This window comes from Camelina sativa, chromosome 12 (assembly GCF_000633955.1).
Source record: "Camelina sativa cultivar DH55 chromosome 12, Cs, whole genome shotgun sequence".
Taxonomy (NCBI): domain Eukaryota; kingdom Viridiplantae; phylum Streptophyta; class Magnoliopsida; order Brassicales; family Brassicaceae; genus Camelina; species Camelina sativa.
This window is the reverse complement of record NC_025696.1, coordinates 16,525,705-16,544,984: the sequence shown is the minus strand read 5'-3', so window position 1 is coordinate 16,544,984 and position 19,280 is coordinate 16,525,705. Positions and strand designations below refer to the sequence as shown.

The following is a 19,280-nucleotide window of genomic DNA, read 5'->3' as shown; positions in this document are numbered from 1 at the left end:
ATTATCGCCTACAGTAAACTAAAAAAGTTCCTTTGAAAGCGTAGAGGCCAATCTATGTTCCACCGGATGATCATCATCATTTGGTCCATTGTTATTCAGAGGTTGCTGGCGAAACTCTTCCTCCACCTCATTTAAATCACACTCAACAACATCATGTTTCAAAGAACCACATTTAGAACATAACTTCCTAAGCCTCCCAATGGTGGTATTATCGCCTACAGTAAACTAAAAGTTCCTTTGAAAGCGTAGAGGCCAATCTATGTTCCAGTCTATACTAACCCGGACAAATTCCACCATATGGGCATTTTCATCAAAATCAACAATATTAACTGGTCCTAATTAGTCATTAACATACCTGGCCATGTCAGAAGAGAGATAAAGGAGAGGAATTCCTCTTATCTGCACCCAGAAAGGAATTATCTGCACCCAGGGGGGGTTAATGAAACTAACGCCTCATTGATTCCCAAATCGAGATCTTGGAGAGATTTTCTGACATAGTCACTCATAGTCGCGAAGATTTTATTAGCAATGAAGGAGAGGAAAGTAGTAATAGATTTGTGATAGAAGAAATGATGGGAAGTAAGTATTTATAGTTTTTTTTGGCTATGGTGGTTTCTCAAAGCAGTTATCTAACGAGATAAATGGATCTGAGAAACTGCCATGTAACCGTTTAGGCAGAGAAAAACCGACAAATCTCAATTCCAAACCGGTATAAGATTCAATCGGAGAAGCACTCCGGCTAGGAGAAGAAGATCGACAAAATAACTGTAAATCGCCATAAGAATCGCCCTTTTCTAAGAGAAATGATGCTATATTCATGTCTGTTAGACCATGGCCAATGGAGAAACCCATATGGGTTGCTCAAAAATAAATTAATCATATAATTTATATTAAACTAATCAGAGCAACCCATTAAGTACTTCAACAAAGTCATCCTTCCATTAGAGTATTCCAAAGAAAGTTGCTCAATCATTTAAATATTAATTTTTAAACAATTATTTAGTAATTATAAAATTTTAATAATCTAAAATGACAATACAATAAAATTTAAATTATATATATTACATAAAATAGAAAACAATAACATGAATGTACAATCTACAACATAGCCATAATAAGATGAAACTTAAAAAAAAAAACTGTAATTGTAATTAAACCCAACAAAACTGTAATTGTTAACCTATGTGGTTGATTCGGTATGTAGGAGGAGAGAGCCAACTGTTGAATTCATTCTTCAAAACCATCTCGGAGCTACTCCTGCTGCACAATATAACAAATAAGAAACAACCTGGTTAAACAAATAATTAACACTAAACTGTAATTGTAACATAACCTTGTTTTTCTTAATAGTATACTACAGTCAGATCAGAAATAGTCACTTGTGTCCTGTTATTAAATCTCCCACCAGTGCAAGTTCATTCTAAAATGGTGGGAGATTTAATAACAGGACACCATTACCAAAATAGTTACAACTACAGACTCACCTCCAGTTTCTTGGCAATCTCACCAAGTTTGATCAGATCTTTCTTATTCATAACAAGCAACATCGGTGGCTTTTTTTCTAAGTCTCCCAAACCCTCTTTCAAAACTTCTTCTATCTAGCACACAATTACCACCAGCATTAAGACAGATTTCTAAAAATAACAATTCAGGAGGTATAAATCAATCATAACAGAGAAGCATACTTTAGCAGGCGTTTTACAAGCATCAACGAGAACAACAACACAATCAGCATTGATGGCAGCGTCTCTGACATTCTTCATCATCATTGTATGATCTTGTGCATCTTCTTCTCGATTACACCAGGGGTATCAAAGAGTATCATCTGCAAACACAACACAAGCTTTGTTTGTATCAGTCGACATACATCATAAATTTTGAAATAGTTATCAAACCCCAAACACAAATTACTAGCTAAGCAAATAATGTTGTCAATGTGGGCTTAGTAGATAAAAAAAAAAAAACCAACCTCATATTGAGGGCTAGAACATATACCAAGACTCCTATGCCTCATGGTTTGAGTTTTATCTCTAACAATCGAAATTTTCTGACCAATCATTTTCCCAACGTTAGGCATCCCCACCACCGCAACGTATCCTACTCACATCACCAGATTCAATTTCCCCCAAAGGTAAAATAAAGTGAGAATAATTGTCAGTAGTATAGGTTTATTAATTAGGGAATAAGATAAACAAAGAAACAAACCACTGCGAGATCATTAAAATCGTTGTGGATGGATTGTGACGGAAGATGAGATTGTGCGCCCAGCAAGTCCGGTAACTCTCCTCATAGCTTACTGTGGATCTGTGATTGAGATCTGGATCTCGTGATTTTTGATAGTTTCGTTGTGTTTTTTAAGCCGGATCAAGCAATCGAATTCACTGTTTTGTGTTTTCTCGACAGAGGAAAGAGAGAAATTAGGGAAAAGAAAAGAAGAAAGTGAGAGAATAAAATAATCTCTGTTTTATATTTTATCAATACCCAACTAAAAATTGACACGTAGCATGTCTTCAGAGTTTCTTCCGATACTTCCTAGAATAACGGATCTCAGTATTATGGCTCAATTCTTTTAGTTTTTTTTTTTTTCCAAGAAATTGTATGAGTATCGCTCAAAATACACCACTGGACCTGCTCTTATGAGCCTTACATACTCGTAAATATTTTCTTGGGCTGTAGAGCTGATCCGATCTAGTAGTAATGTGATATGGCGAAAAGATTTGGGTATGTTTCTTTAAATTGGGCTTTATATATGTCATATTGGGTTTATTACTTTGGTTTTAATTAGTGAATTTTATAATCCCTCGTTTATGAAAAAAAAAAGGTTAAATCGTGTCTGCAACTTTTTCTAAATGATTTGGTAGCGTTGAGGCAGATGTGGGATTAAGCTTGATTTGGTGGCGATTTAAAGTTGAGAGTTGTGCCAATTTAAAGACTTTTTTTTTTTTTTGTCTTGTTCTTACAATTCAAAGACTTTTTTCTGCTTTCGGGTTTGAGAATTTCATCTCTTTGAGTTGAGTGAATTGAGGGCAGAGTAAACTCTAGAGTGAGCCGTCTTGGTTATTTATTTTATTTTTTTTGACTCAACAACAACTTTCATTAATCCAATATCAGTGTACACTTGGTTTATCAACTCTTACAAGAGATTTAATCCAATTTGGCTCAGTAGAATACAGCTTAGGATCATAATTCAGTGTAGAAAGAGATTCCTTCGCTACTCTATCTGCCACACCATTACACACTCGAGGGGAAAAGATGATTTTGTATTCCTGGAAGCTTAGAAGCAGCTCTTTGATGTCTTGGAGAACAGATGCGTATGCTGGCCAGAGCTCTTCACCATTAACTAAGTTAACTGCCCCCAAAGAATCCAACTCGAAGATTACTCGATGATAGCTTAGTCGGATCATTGACAAAATTTCTTGCCTTAAAGCCTCTAACTCAGTTTCAAGAACTGTTCTAGCTCGCTGAAAAGCTTGAGCTCCCATCCATAACACGGTTCCCTCATGGTCCCGTAAAACCCATCCTATTCCAATGGGATTATTTTCTCCATTCCAGGCACCATCCGTATTGCATTTAACCCAATCAGAGGGAGGAGGTTGCCATTTTAATCTGTCGTTTCTGCGCCTTGAGGTCTGATCCCGCTCCTGCTCATTTGGACCCTTCCGCTGGTTCCATTCCATCGCATCCTCCAGTGCTTTCTCCACAGTTTCCTGTGCATTAAAGACCTTCCCCTTAAAGACATAAGCATTTCTAGATTTCCAGAGTCTCCAAAGCAACCACAATATAACCAAATCTAATCCATCAAACTGAGGGAGAAGTGTTCTTATGTTTAGAACACGGAACATATTTTCATAGATGGAGTTGCTCCATAATCCCCCTGGTGGAGCCGGAACAGGAGAGAGGGCCCAAACCTGTCGAGCATAGGTACAGAGAAAGAGAAGATGTTTAACTGATTCTTCTTCACTAGGACATCTGGCACAACTATTCTCTCTATTCAAATGCCGATAAGACAAATTCTTTGCAACATAAAGGCAATTGGTCAAACATTTCCATAAAAAATGTTGGACTTTTGGACTAGCCTCAGTTTTCCAGACTTGGTGGATTAGGGGATTTAGGCTAGGTTGGTCTAGTTCCTGGGGTCGCCTTCTTTGATTTACTATCTGCGTAAGTACCCAGTAGCCTGATTTAATAGAGTAATGCCCATTAGTGGCATAATCCCAAGAGTAAACATCTTTTCTACCGTTTCCCCCATGTCTGAGCTCCTCAATAAGCCTTCTGTCTTCATCGCTACATATCATTTCCAGAATGTCTCTCCTCCAAGTTCTTCTGTTATCACTCATCAGCTCACAAACTTGAGAAAGGGAGGACACCGAAGACTTTAGATGGGATGGAACAGGATTGACGCGTTGTAAGCTTCTGGCAGGTTTGGAGCTAAGCCATGGCTCATTCCAAATATTAGTGTGGTCTCCGTCTCCTATCACCCGCCTTGCACCTTGTTTTATTAATTCTTGTGCTTCGTATATGCTGTGCCAGGCAAACGAAGGCCGTGATCCCAACTAAGCTTGGAGAGGATTCGATTTGCTAAAATACCGACTCTTAAAGATTTTGGCCATTAAAGTATCAGGTCGAGTTAGCATTCTCCAAAGCTGTTTCCCCAATAAGGCAATGTTGAAAGCCTCAATGTCCTTGAACCCCAAACCTCCTTGATGTTTTGGAATACTAAGCTTATCCCATGCCTTCCAGTGCATCCCTTTTGAGTTTTGCTTAGTTGTCCACCAGAAATTAGCCATTACCGAAGCCATTTGTTGACATATTGCTTTGGGAAGCTTGAAGCAAGCCATCGTATGAGTAGGCAGCGCCATTGCAACAACTTTCAATAATAATCTCTTTACCCCCTGGTGACAAGAGATTAGAGTGCCAACCTGATATCTTTTGTTGGAGCCTATCTCTCAAGTATCCCATGATGGTGACCTTCAAACCTCCAAAAGCTTCAGGTATACCAAGATAGAAGCCCTCACCTCCTTCCTCATTAATCCCAGTAAGGTTTTTAATCCAAGGTCTTCGATCCTCTTGAACCTGTTTTCCAAAGTATAGGCTTGATTTCTGATAGTTAATTCGTTGACCCGAGGCTAGACTATAATCTTCAAGGATACCCATCAAGCATTGGAGCTCCTCATCCTTATGCTGACAATAGAAGATACTATCATCGGCGAAAAGAAGATGAGACACAGGAGGAGCCTTCCTTGCAACTTTCAACCCTGAGATACGACCTTCCATCTCTGCTTTCGAAAGCATTCATAAGAGCATTTCAGTACAAAGAACAAAGAGGTAAGGTGAGAGTGGGTCCCCTTGCCTAAGTCCTCTCGATGGGATAATCTCACCATAGGGTTTGCCATTGATCAACTCCTAATAGTTAACTGATTCCACACAGCTCATTACCAGATGAATCCACTTGTCTGAGAAGCCCAACAGCTTTAGAGCTTCCTTCAAAAATGGTCATTCGACTCTATCAAATGCTTTAGAGATATCCGTTTTGATCGCTATGAACTCCTCTAAACACTTGTTCTTGGAATTAAGTGCATGGAGAAGTTCATGCGCCACCAAAATATTATCTAAAATGAGTCCGCCCTGTATGAATGCTGCTTTAGTATCCGACACCACGTCAGGAAGAACTCTCTTGAATCTGTTACCCAAAACTTTTGCTATAATTTTGTAAATAACATTGCTCAGACTTATTGGCCTATACTCTGAGAGCTTGACAGATTTCAGCTTCTTAGGAATCAAGCAGATGCTGGTTTTATTCATCTCTTTATCAATGCAGCCAGTCCTGAAGAAATCCTTGACCATCTCTAGAATCTGATCCCCCAGAACCTCCCAATATTGTTGATAAAAGTGCCCTGTCAAGCCATCAGGACTCGGGCTCTTATTCGGGTTGATGTGAAATAAAGCATGCCTTACTTCTTCCATAGTTACCGGCTGCAGAAGTTGTTCGTTTTGAAGTAGGGAGACTACATTTCCATCACCAACCTTGTCACCAATTCGGTGACCAACATCCTCAGAAGTAAATAATGATCGGAAGTAGTGTTCAGCTAGCTTTCCCAGATCATTATCCGCAAACCATTCCTTCCCATTATCATCAATCAGACTACGGATTCTATTCTGAGCTCTCCGGTTTTAGTTGCCGCGTGAAAGAACTTAGTGTTTCTATCCCCATAATTAAGCCAAGAAACCCTACTTTTATCTCTCCAAAATATCTCTTCATTCTGGTATTCATGATGAAGGTCTTGCTTAAGTCTGGTAAGCTCTTCTCGTCTAAAAGGATTCTGTCTGGTAAGCATATCAATTTGACACTGTAAATCTTGGATCCTCTTAGCCGCATTAGGTTGGCTATCTCTCTTCCATCTAGAGATAGCCCTTCTCCAATCCGCTAGCTTTTCCATCATTGGCCTCTGGTTATTATCTCTTGCATTTCTCTAGAAGTCCGAAATAAGCTCGTTGAAACCCTTTCTTCTTTTCCAACGTTGGTCATATTTGAAGCCCGCCCATTTCTTACAATGTTCTCCCATCATACTTGTGATCAGGGGACTATGATCAGAATTGACCTTCTTCAAATAAATCGCTTGTGCTTTAGGAAATATCTCCATCCAGAGTTGATTGGCCACAAATCTATCCAGCCTACATTGCACAAGCTCGTCGTTTCGGGTGCCATACCAGGAATATTGGTAACCCTTATGCAATATTTCCCACACTCCACAGGTTAGAAGCATTTGCCTAAACTCCTGGCAGGATGCTTCTATACGAGTAGGGCCTCCTAACTTCTCCATTGGATCAATAAGCTCATTAAAGTCTCCCATAAGTAACCAGGGACCCCGCCTATGAATTCCCTTCCTTGACAACCTCTCCCACAAGATACCTCGTTCACTCTGAACTGGCTCCCCGTAAACACAAGTCAAATGAAACTCTTTCCCTTGCCATGAAACCAAGGCATCAATCATCCTTTTATCTGACTCTAATATCTTAACTGAAACCGAGTCTTTCCACATTAAAGCTAACCCTCCGCTCTTTCCAATAGGATCCACAGTATGAAGATCGTAGTATCCTAAATGACCAACAACATTCTCCAAGTACTCACGTTTTTTCTTGGTCTCACAGAGGAATGTAACCTCCGGGAAATACCGACCTCGTATTTCCCTCAGGTGAGTTCCAACTCAATATTCTCATATTGATTTCGAAGGGTTGGAATTAATCATCAACCCTTCTTTCAAGTTTGCTCCACGTTTGCTCACGGGAGTCTTTGCTGCTATAAAAGCAGAATGAGTCGGTAACCGAGCTGCTACTGGAGCAGAATGACCAGAGTGTGAGTGGGTGGCATTAGCTTCCATTCTTGCACTAGAACTCAAGGCTTGAGAACTTAACCGTTCAAAGACAGACATAGAAGCCTTCTTTTTGCCCCCAGATGAACCTTTTTGACTCGTAACTAATGGGGGATCACCTTTAGAACCAAGTCTTTCAAAAACGGATGGAGATTGATTCATAGTCTCAGCTTCCTCAGTCCGAGCTTTTTTGGCTTGTCTTTCTCCACTATTAGTCAATCTCCTTCTCTTTGATGGCGTATAGGTGGACTCACCAGAACTTTTGGAGCAATCTCCTTTAGAGTTTCCTTGCCCAACTATTCCATCTTGTAACTCCTTTGACCGCCACTCCTGTGATGATCTAGATCTGTTACCATGTGATTGCTTCTTAGGCCACTGAAGGCGGTCCTGAAGCTGCTTTCTGAACAGGGGGCTCAGATTGCTCTGATTGAGATTCAAATGATCTTCTAGGGAGATGTTGGTGATCCTGATCTTCCTCCGAGACCACATTCTTTCCTTTTCCTTTTGAACGACCAACAGCTTTGTGCGAATCCTTTTTGAGACCTCTTTTCTGGATTGAATTCTGAACTACCTCTAACGGACAGGAATTCTGGTCGTGAGTGAGTCTCAAACACGAGAAGCACACTTTCAGTAATTTCTCATATTCTAGCTCCACTTTAATTACCTCTCCTAAAGAGAATTTAACCTGCTTAACAAACTCCAGTGGCTCATCAGCTTTGAACCAAGCACGAGCTCTAACATACTCTATAGACGAAGAGTTTTTAGCGTGTAACTCTACAGCTTCTATCTGCCCTTTTGGCTCAATTATACTTTCTACCGCTTGCTTTTTTAGAAGATGTATAGGAATATTTCTTATGCGGATCTAGAAAAGAATTCGATTGAGGAAATCCGGTCCTGGGTTAGGTTTCCACTGATCCAGAGAGACGATCCAACCATTAACAAACCAGAGACCCCGGAACAGGACATGATAAAAATCCCCTTCTGATTCAAAGATAAATTGAACTTTATTATCTCCAACCCCTCGCCCTTTAACTCTATCATCGAGACCCCAGATTGGAGGTAGAACTTTGACTAATGACACTCATCGAGTTTAGACATCGAACAATAACACTCATCGAGTTTTCCTCGATTAAATCCTTATTTTCCAGATCTGGAACCTCCACCAGCTCTCCTTCCTGAAGTAAGTTGCGTTCCCTTAACTCCTCCATGAGCGAAAAGCTCCTTCTTCTTTCTAGGCCTATTCATCCTCACAGACCCAGAATCTTACAACCCGCAATGAAATAACAGATCGGCAGTTCTTTCTCCTCCTCAAAGGTCTTAATCGGCCCTGTATAGTGACAGAACTGCAGCTCACACTATAACTCTATCCAGATCTAGAAATTATCCCCGAAAAACCAGAGAAGAGGATGAGAACTAAATATAAGCCGCAATAGGAAACTCTAATTATGGAATGAGAGATCAACAGGACCTAATGAGCCGCAATAGGAAACTCTAATTACGGAATGAAATCTAGTGTTTCAAGGGAAAGAGATGAAAATCGCCGTCACAAGCCCCCCGAGAGAAACCCTAGTCGCCATCGTAGAGAGAGTTGCCGTCTTGGTTATCTTGCACCGGGATTAGGCGGTCTCTGCATATTCCCTTTGGCATCTTTTCTGCTAAGCTGAGTTTCAGGAGAGTTCAGTTTCTGGATTAGTGATTGATTATTCCCTCTGGAGGCCGAGTTCTGGATCTGTGTTGGAAGATAACAAATACCTGGAGGGAAGCTGATGGTTTAGCTCAATTGAGGTTAGTTTGATCCATCTACTCACGAACTTATATATTTTCTGTAATGACCCGACGACAAGTCTTCTAATGGCGGCTTTAGATCCATGTTTGGGTTTTTGAGTGAGATCTATCTTTTGCTCATTGTATCTATTAAATTTTTCATTTTGAAAAAGCTATTGAGATCTCTGACTGTGGGTTTTGATTTGGTGATGCTATTGAATCTCTGTTTAAGTTCTTATCGCTGTGATTGATTGCCTTTTGCTCAAATTTCCAAACGCTATTCACAAGTTGTTGTTGTGGTTGTTCTTTATGAGGCTTGGCTCAGTCTAGAAATTGTCTGTTTGGGAAAGACAAATGAACGTATGTAATAGTAGTTAGTAGTCTGTTTTGGGAGCTCTTCGGTTTATTCTTTTCATCTTGGTTTCGCAGGCAAAGTCTTCACCTTGGTAGACCCAGCCAGTTGTTCTTCATCTTCTTATTTCTAGCCTCACCAACCTTCTGAAGATCTCTGTCTTTTCCAGTTTCAAGAGGAACCAGTAATTTGTTCAATTCGCTAGCGTTGAAATCCCTTTCTCTATTCCAGTTTTACACTGAGAGAGTAATGGCAGCTAGAGAAGAGGAAAGTTTGGTGGTTGTGAATGGAGAAGAGGACATTCATGATTCCAGGGAAAAATTTCTACTTAGATACTTTTTGCAAGAATGGGAGATTGTTAAATCACTTCTTGATGATATTGTTGCAAATGGCCGTGTCGTTGATCCTTCTTCTGTTCACAACATCCGCTCCATTGTAAGCTTGCTTCTTACTCTTTTAGCTTCATCTTCTTCTTGTGTGATATCTTTGCCGACATTGTTTTTCTGTATTGTAGATGGACAAATACCAGGAGCAAGGTCAGCTGGTGGAACCCTACTTAGAGAGCATAGTTTCACCACTCATGTTAATCATTCGCTCTACAACACTTGAACTGGATCCGAGATCCCATGAAATTCTCGAAATAATCAAACCCATATGCATCATTATCTACAGTTTAGTTACTGTCTGTGGGTACAAAGCTGTAATCAAGTACTTTCCGCATCAAGTTTCCGATCTAGAACTCGCTGTGGCGCTTCTGGACAAGTGCCATAGCATGACTTCTGTTTCATCCTTGAGGCAAGAAAGCACTGGAGAAATGGAGGCCAAGTGTGTTACTCTTTTGTGGCTTTCAATCCTTGTGTTGGTCCCGTTTGATATTTCTTCTGTTGATACAAGCATTGCCAACGACAAGAGCTTTGGTGTGGACGACCTTGCTCCTCTGGTATTGAAGATTTTGGGTTTCTGTAAGGACTATCTGTCCACTGCTGGCCCTATGCGCAGGATTTCGGGGTTGCTCCTCTCTAAGCTTTTAACGCGTCCGGATATGGGAAAGGCATTTGCAAGGTCTGATTCTATCACCATAGCTTCAGTTTTGAGTTTTGTTTATGTGTTTGTTCTGGTCTGAACACTTGACTTCATCAACAAGATTGTTCGGATTACTCAAATCAACTACTTTTCTTTGTTGCTTTGTGGCATTTCTGTTTCAGTTTTTTTGAGTGGACACATGAAGTTTTATCTTCTGAGGGAGATAGTGTTGTGAACAACTTTTGCTTGCTTGGTGTGATGGAGGCTCTGGCTGCCATTTTTATGGTTTTTTTTTTCTTTAACCTGGAGTTATTCACTATGTTTTCAATAATGGTCCATATACCACATGTTAAACATAGATAAAGATGCTAGTAAAGTAAATATCCGATTTAATTTGCATGTTTTTATTTTGTAGGGAATATAGATGGTTTTGATTACTTAAGTTTTCGTATTTTGATCTGGGTTTATATGTCTTAACATTGGCAGACTGCTAGCCGAGAAGTGTTGCTTGAAGCCCTTCCTGTCGTTTTGAAAGATGTGACTATGCTAAGCAAATCAAATGCAGCAACTAGAAGTCCTCTGCTTCGCAAGTATCTGATCAAGTTAACTCAGAGGATAGGGCTTGTTTGTCTTTCTCATCGCTCACCTTCCTGGCTCTATGTGGTAAAGACCTTCTAGCATGTATAAACACCCTTCATGGGCTTTAATATTTTCAAATTTCTGACTATGCCCGTAATTGTCATAATCTCATTCTCAAGTTAGTCATCTGAAACTTGTTTGGAACTACCGTGCAGGCTCGCACCGCCTCCCTTTATGAGAATATATCTACGAGTTCGACCCAAACGTTGGTGCCGCCTGATCATGTTGTCGCTGCCGTCTCGCAACCAGAAAGTGCGAATGACCAAGAGGATGAATATATGGATGTTCCTGAAATCTTAGAACAGATAATTGAAATGCTACTCTCTGGTTTGACAGACACGGTACGTTTAGTGGGTGAGATTCTACTGTTACGCTGATAACTACAGGTGGTTACATCTCAACTTATACAAGTAATTAACAACATGATAATCTGAGTAAAAATATGATGCATGTACTAAGGTATAGACTGGAGTGACAGTTAACAGTTAAAACAGATATTTTTTTCTTGGATGCTATTTATATTTGTATGCCACATGAAACTTTAGCTGCCAACCAGAATATTTCACATGTTACCAGGATTTACAAGCATTTTCCTTTAATATGTTTTTCGTTTTTCTATTTTCTGAATTGTGTAGGACACCGTGGTTCGTTGGTCTGCTGCAAAGGGTATAGGTCGTGTAACTTCACGACTAACATCTTTTCTTTCTGAACAAGTTCTTTCATCTGTATTGGAACTGTTTTCACCAGGAGAGGTACTCAAAGTCAATGGATATCTGGCAGCATGACTTGCACGTTCGACACTCCAATTAAAACAGGCACTGTCTAACTGACAGTTATTGTGATTTTCATGATATTCAGGGAGATGGCTCATGGCATGGGGGTTGTTTGGCTTTAGCTGAACTGTCTCGTAGAGGGTTACTGTTGCCTAAAAGTTTCCCACAAGTCGTCCCAGTTATTGTGAAGGTCGTACTCTTTCCCATTCACTGGGTTACTTATTTCTCTACTCAATGCATACGAAGCCATCACGTCACTCACCCAAATTATGTAGAAGCTGTATGGATTTACATGTAAATGTCATTTGCAGGCACTCCATTACGATGTCCGTAGAGGTCCGCACAGTGTTGGATCTCATGTACGTGATGCAGCTGCCTATGTTTGTTGGGCATTTGGACGCGCCTATTACCACAAAGATATGAAAAACGTCCTCGATCAGCTTGCTCCAGATTTATTGATAGTGGCTTCCTTCGACAGAGAGGTACTAATCACTCAGTTGAAGAGTTGTATTTTTGTAGATCTAAATGTTGCATAAATTTTATTGATTTCTTTTATCACTGCGTAAAGTTTATTGATGTCTTTTATCAGGTGAACTGTAGAAGGGCTGCTGCAGCTGCTTTCCAAGAGAATGTTGGAAGGCAAGGAAATTACCCTCATGGGATTGACATAGTGAACATAGCTAACTATTTTTCCCTTTCTTCTCGGGTAAACTCGTTCCTTCAGGTTGCTGTTTCCGTTGCTCAGTATGAAGGGTATCTATATCCTTTTGTGGATGAATTGCTATACAACAAGATCTGCCACTGGGTATGTTCTATCTGATATTGGTTCGCCTCTGGTTTCTGCAAATATAAAACCTCTTTAAGCCTGCTTGTATTTTCTGTTAAACGCTTCTTTCTTAAGTGGTCGACATGCTAATTATAAAATCCGACAACCCATAAACTAGAGCCAATAGTTTGATTGGGAACTGTATCAAATCGTTGATCCCAATTGTATCTTCCAATAATATGTTAACTATTCAATCTTGTCATTTCAGGATAAAAGCTTGAGAGAACTTGCTGCAGAAACTCTTGCTGCTCTTGTTAAATACGAGCCTAAGCACTTTGCCAACTATGTGTTGGAGAAACTAACTCCTCGTACCCTTTCAACTGATTTGTGCATGCGCCATGGTGCAACATTGGCAGCTGGAGAGGTTGTGTTAGCTCTCCACCAGTGTGGCTATGTTCTTTCTGCTGGTTGGTACCGTCTACTTTTTCAGCTTTCAATTTTCTGCTGGTTGGTGTTTTGGTATGGATAATGAAATATATGGACTCATCTTGGAATCTTCAGACCCGTTGGAGCTTAATTTTCTGTTAGTGGAGAAAATTAACAAGTTCGAGGATTGGCATCATTATCTCTTATATTAAATGTTCCTAGTTCACTTTATTTTTACAGATAGCCATAAGCGTATGGCTGGGGTTGTCCCTGCCATTGAGAAAGCAAGGCTTTACCGTGGAAAAGGTGGAGAAATAATGCGACTGGCTGTCTCACGGTTTATCGAGTGTATCTCGTTATCGCATGTGATATTATCTGAGAGAACAGAACGGATCCTGCTTGATACCCTCAATGAGAATTTAAGACATCCCAATTCTCAAATTCAGGTACCTACGTTTCTAAATATCATATAGTTATTTATTTTCATCCTGTTAGCATAATTTACTAGTTAATAAGTTTCACATATTATTCAGAATGCAGCTGTGAATGCTGTTAAACAGCTTGTGCAAACATATCTCGTTTGCAATAATAAGATTGCTGTTGAGTTAGTATCAAAACACCTGAAACATCTAACGGACACAAACGTAGCTGTTCGAAGAGGTTTTGCACTTGCACTAGGTGTCTTGCCATGTGAACTATTGACTGCAAAATGGATGGACGTAGTTTTGAAGCTCTGCAGTGCGTGTCAGATAGAGGTAAAGAAGATAACATGTGGCTACATCGGTTGCCAATCCTTGGAAAACATTTTATTGACTTTGACGGATGTTTTTTATTTATTTTTCCAAGCAGGCGAATCCTGAAGATAGAGATGCTGAGGCACGCATGAATGCTGTGAAAGGACTCACATCTGTGTGTGAGACTCTTACTCAGCAAAGTGCTACTGATCCTGAAAACGATGACCTGTCTCTTTTTATTCTTATCAAGACTAAAGTGGTAACTACTTTACTGGAAGCTCTTGATGACTATTCAGTTGATAACAGAGGTGATGTTGGTTCTTGGGTTCGTGAAGCTGCAATCCATGGACTTGAGAAATGTACGTATATGCTCTGTAAGAAGGTCGAAATGAACTCAGCGGGTGATCATAACAATGATTCATCTTCGCTTTTTGATTCAAATCTCGCAAACCATTTGATTGGAGGTATTGTGAAGCAAGGAATGGAGAAAATGGATAAATTAAGAGAAACCGCTGCAAAAGCTCTTCAAAGGATTTTGTATAACAAAACTGTTACTGTCCCTTTCATACCTCATAGAGAAGCACTGGAAGAAATTCTTCCCAACAAAGCAAGCTTACAATGGGCGGTATGCAGATCCTGGAGCCTTGGGTTGCTTCATTTATTTCAAAGCGTTTATCAGACAATAAGTTTTTTAGTTCTTTTGTAGGTTCCGGATTTCTCTTTCCCACGCTTTGTTCAGCTATTGAAATTCCAATGTTATAGCAAACAGGTAATGTCTGGATTAGTAATTTCTATTGGAGGGTTACAAAAGTCGCTTAAAACGGCTTCGCTCTCTGCATTACTGGAGTATGTGAGGGAAGAAGGTGAAGCTAAAGATCTTACACAACAACAATCTAGAGAATCTGCGATCTGTGGGGATATCGTCTGGATACTCCAAGAGTACAAGAAATGTGACCGAGTTATCGTACCCTGTCTGAAGGTAAATAAACGATTAATGTTATGAACTACTTTTATTGCTTGTGAATTAAGAAGGATAGAAAGCTTAGCTCCCTCTTAATTCTTGGGGCTTAGTATTCTCATTAGCATAAAGAGTAATAAGTAAATATTCCAAAGCCCTTAATCTAATTATGAAAAGGAAACCTAATAATCTAATAATAAGAACTAGTCTTGTATCATTAGAAACTTTTGGAACTTTGGCCTCAAGTTAAGGCTTTATGTTCTACGTGATACCACGATCCGTATCAATTAACCTCTATTTTCTATGTGTTTAGATCTTTAACGACTTTTCTTCTGACACAGACAATTCATGAGCTCTTGAACCAGATTTTTCGGAATCAAGAGGTTGATTTTACAGTTTTACTTGTTCAGATTAGATTTTGCCAAAGCTTATAAATTCCACGCAAAGCTTGTGTGTCATTTGATTTCAGGCTTATACGCTGGGTTTCTACATGGGAGTAATGGATTCCTTAGCCATCGAACTAAGAGCTTCAAAGAAATTCGAAAAGGTAGAGACAGGCGTTGTAATACTTGGTTCTATTGCTTCTGTCTCCCAACCCATCAGCGCTCAAGCGTTCTCTCAGCTTCTACCGTTCCTTTCCCACCAATACCCAAAGGTCACTTCTCTGCATTGTCAAACTCTGTTTAGGAAATTCATGTTGGTTACATGACTTAATTGTTTTGACTTGATCCAGATTCGAAATACGGCGGCTATACATGCCTATCTTGCGCTCCTTCAAAACGAAATCTTAGTACCGGAGGGCAAGATTAAGAATGTGAAAGATATATTGTTTCAGACATGTTGGGATGCTGACATGGATTCAACCCAATATCAGAGGTTAGCTTTGTGTGAATTGATTAGTTTAGATCATGGAATAGTGTTCAGGACCAAAAACAGAAGGGTGACTAGGGATATGATGACGACTTTGGACGAGAATGCGTCTTACTCAGCTTTAGTCGAGTCCTCTGGCTTCTGATTGGACGAAAATGCATTGTCCTCGAGTGAATTTGAATACTATGTTTTCGTTTTGTTTTTACAAGTAATGCAATTTAGCAACTAAGACCATCTGGTTTTCCCTATATTAATATATTTATCTCTAAAATAAAGAAAATAGAGAAAATATAGCTTTATTCTACTGTGATTTCAAAATAATATAATAAGCTCAAAAAGAAATTACTAATATTCATATGGACTGGTGGGTTCCTGAGCACATGTATAAGCTCCTAAAATCTCAAATCATAACGCAAACTTGGCTTTATCACAGTATATTTCTTCGTACCTATCGTGTTTACTCTGCAGTTTAGGAAAAACAACTTTGAACTGAGCCTCCGTTGAAAAGAGTTACGGATGATACCTTCTTTGGAATCGGAGACAACTCCTCAAGGACGTGAGACCAACAATCGTATTGGATATTTTTTGTACTGAGCTGAGCGGAGCAGATCCTTTTATTAACGAAAAATGAGGTCGTCAAACTAACAAAGAATTGAGATCGAATTCAACAGCTTACATGCAAGCTGTCGAGTGAAGAGCAACAAGCTCAAAACGAGAAAGAAATTACAAAGAGGATAATAAGAGGATAATAAATTTCTATTTCGAGAGAGAATATTGTTCTAAAGGTAATCTCCAAGGGACCGAATGAGGTTTTCAATAAATGTCTTGAGCTATTTATATAGGTGAGTGTGGAGTTAAGGCACTCTAGACGTTCTCCTAAATTTGTCGGACCGAAGTCACAGTTTAAGCTTTTGTTAGGCGGAGTGACATTTTAGGATATCTAACAGATATTCTTGTAACTGATCAAGCAAAAAATTTGTTGTTCTTATTCCGATGTTCTGAATATATAAAGCAGCAAATAAATATTTTACCAAAAAGAAAAACAAAAATGTTTTTTACTTTCTTTCGGGTGTAACAATGCTCATATATCTTTGGAAAAGTTCCACTTTACAATAACCCCAAATTTGTTACTTAAAAAACTTTAAAAGTGCTTTTCGTTATCGCTAACTCAAAAAACATTGACGGACATTTATATATAACTAGATTAGGGACCCGTCCAATGTGCGGGTTTAGAGTTTTTAAAATAAAACTAAATTTAACAAAGAATTTAAAATAAATATTTTTAATAAGTAAAAATTATCTATAAAAGTCAATAGATACACCGAAGTGTCCAATGTGATATTTGGTGTAAATGTGTGATTTTGTGGTTGAGACTATTAGTCACGTTTTCTTTGAATGTCCTCGCTCTTGTGAAGTTTGGGATTTATCTCTGACTCCTGTCTCGTCAGAGGGTTTTCCATATGAGTCGGTGTACTGGAATTTGGATTTTGTTTTATGTATGGATGCCTTTCAACAGGGTGATCCTAATCAACTTCTTCAATCCGGAAGGCCATAAATAAAAAAGTTTTTTTCAGGTTTAGAGATCAAGGTGAATGATATAATTTCTCAGGCTTTAGACGATAAGTTAGCCTGGGAAGAAGCGCTCTCTTTTATGGCGGTCATGTCAGCTCCATCTCCATCTTCGGATGTCCAGATTTCTTCACCTCGTTATCAGATTGATGGTTCTTGGAAAGCAACCAATGAGCATTCAGGATTGGACTAGTGGTTTTGCGTTGGTGAGGAGCGAACCTTGTTGTTGGGGGCCATGTCTCTAAGACGGAGCCCCTCCCCCCTGCATTTGGAGTTAGAAGCGTTGTACTGGGCCATGGAGCGGATACGTACTGCAGAGATCGCTTGTCAACATTTCGAGACTGATTGTGCTGAGTTACTCACTATGGTTCAGTCCCCTAAAGATTGGCCGTCCTTCTCCAACGTGCTTGTTGAGTTCAACTCGCTGGAGTCCTTCCAACTATTCTCCATCTTTTGGATCCCGCGTGCGTCAAATAAGAAGGTGAATTGTCTTGTTCGTGCTTCGCGTTTTCTTATCTCTGAAGTTTCTTTTGTAAACCCCTTCCATCCGGCTTGGGCAACTAACCAAGGAATTTTCATTTAATTTATTGTTTGCATGAAAAAAAAGTAAACAGATACACTTTTAGTTAAGTAAATAGTTGTAGATGAGTTCAAATTTATTAAAATTAAATTAAATTTGATAAATAATATATATTTATTTAATTCTTTTTGTAAGTAAAAACAATGTATAAAAGTAAAGAGATAAACTTTTAGTTATAGAAAATAGTTGTTTTTTTTTGCTATAATACACTAATGTATATCCATTTACAAATCTACTATCTACATTACCACTTGAAGTGTATTTGTACACACAAATATATTTTACTGTTGAAGTGTATTTGTACACACAAATATGTTTTACTGTTAAAATATACTCATTATTTTTTACTACTACCAACAAATTGTCTTTATGAAAATATTAAATAACCTATTATATGTCTCTTCACTTTAACATTTTTATAGTTGCAAAAACGCATATGTTAATCTTATATACTCCTATCTTATATGTTACAATAGCAGTTGTTTTAAATAAATTATTTGATTGGTGAAAAAAATATGAAACGATCTATTTTTATTTTAAATCTTTTGCTTCAACAATCTCTTTCTTTATGTAAAGGTGAATATTTATATTTTTCTAGAAACAATAGCTAGTTTTATAATTTTCACAATCATACTTTTTTATCTTATATAAAAAGTAATTTTTTCTTGTAAAATTAGCAACTTAAAATTAAAATAAGTAAACAATATTGCAATTTCAAATTTTTTGATATATATATATATATATTCCTTATAATGATATTTTCTTTTTATGGTAGGTTTTGAATTTTAAAATTTTTATTTTCTAAAATTTTAATAATTTTAGAATTGACATGTGTCAACATCTGAATGGTATAATTGACACGTGTCAAAATCTTGTTAATTAATAATTTTGACATCAAACTTTATATAATAAGATGGCTGGAGGATATTTAGGTAACTTTACTTTAAAAGTGCTCTTCACATCATTAACTCTAATAAGATTCCTCATCTCTTTGAACTTAATCCTCCCAAGTGTCTTTGTTAAAATGTCTGCCTTTTGCTCACTTCTAGGAATATGCTTTATCTCTATTTGCCCGTTCTCGACACATTCTCTTATGAAGTGGAACCGCCTATGTATGTGCTTGCTTTGGCCATGAAACACTGATTTTTTTTTCAACGCAATTGTAGACTGATTATCAAGTCGTATTGTAACCTTCTCACATGGATCTCCGGTGATTTCACAAAGCAGTTCTTGTAACCAGATGGCTTGTTTAGCTGTCTCTGTTCCAGCCATGAACTCGGTTTCACAAGAAAACAGAGCTACCACACCCTGCTTCTGTGAACACCACGTTATCAGACTTTCTCCTAGATAAAAGATATGTCCAGAAGTACTTTTGCCATCGTCTGGATCAACAATGTGATTATTGTCACTGTACCCTATTAGTCTTGGTATCTTTGTTCTGCCAAATGTTAATCCA

General features: G+C 38.6%; 2 protein-coding genes and 1 long non-coding RNA gene across 8 annotated transcripts in view; 2 read left to right on the top strand and 1 right to left on the bottom strand.

Annotated features, from left to right (window-relative positions):
* Positions 1 to 19,280, top strand: part of LOC104731940 (putative glucuronosyltransferase PGSIP7) — a 214,799-nt gene that overhangs the window by 95,643 nt on the left and 99,876 nt on the right. The gene's annotated exons all lie outside the window — the stretch shown is intronic.
* On the bottom strand, positions 1,115 to 2,447 carry LOC104731934. Of its 2 annotated transcripts, XR_758695.2 has the most exons (5): positions 2,206 to 2,447; positions 1,970 to 2,097; positions 1,686 to 1,825; positions 1,485 to 1,598; positions 1,115 to 1,260 (listed from the first exon to the last, which is right to left on the bottom strand). It is a non-coding gene; the product is annotated as an uncharacterized LOC104731934 (long non-coding RNA). The 2 variants fall into 2 exon arrangements; XR_002034524.1 differs by lacking the exon at positions 1,970 to 2,097.
* LOC104731935 (tubulin-folding cofactor D-like) lies at positions 8,283 to 15,968 on the top strand. Of its 5 annotated transcripts, XM_010451446.2 has the most exons (19): positions 8,285 to 8,550; positions 8,658 to 9,155; positions 9,564 to 9,921; positions 10,001 to 10,548; positions 10,692 to 10,794; positions 10,996 to 11,172; positions 11,304 to 11,489; positions 11,784 to 11,900; positions 12,007 to 12,111; positions 12,233 to 12,403; positions 12,511 to 12,726; positions 12,956 to 13,154; positions 13,354 to 13,559; positions 13,647 to 13,868; positions 13,963 to 14,472; positions 14,554 to 14,826; positions 15,147 to 15,188; positions 15,275 to 15,460; positions 15,539 to 15,820. In XM_010451446.2, the coding sequence occupies exons 3-19, from the start codon at positions 9,736 to 9,738 to the stop codon at positions 15,818 to 15,820; spliced, it is 3,729 nt and encodes a 1,242-aa protein (XP_010449748.1). In that variant the 5' UTR covers positions 8,285 to 8,550; positions 8,658 to 9,155; positions 9,564 to 9,735. The 5 variants fall into 5 exon arrangements, with proteins under 5 accessions (XP_010449751.1, XP_010449750.1, XP_010449749.1 ...); XM_010451444.2 differs by having other exon boundaries at positions 8,285 to 9,155; positions 15,539 to 15,909; XM_010451449.2 differs by lacking the exon at positions 15,539 to 15,820 and having other exon boundaries at positions 8,283 to 9,155; positions 15,119 to 15,188; positions 15,275 to 15,332.

Coding starts and splice junctions, on each gene's coding strand:
- LOC104731935 (XM_010451444.2), top strand. CDS start 9,736: ATGGCAGCTAGAGAAGAGGAAAGTTTGGTGGTTGTGAATGGAGAAGAG. Junction 10,795..10,995: donor CTCTGGCTGCCATTTTTATG/GTTTTTTTTTTC, acceptor TAACATTGGCAG/ACTGCTAGCCGAGAAGTGTT. Junction 15,189..15,274: donor AGATTTTTCGGAATCAAGAG/GTTGATTTTACA, acceptor ATTTGATTTCAG/GCTTATACGCTGGGTTTCTA.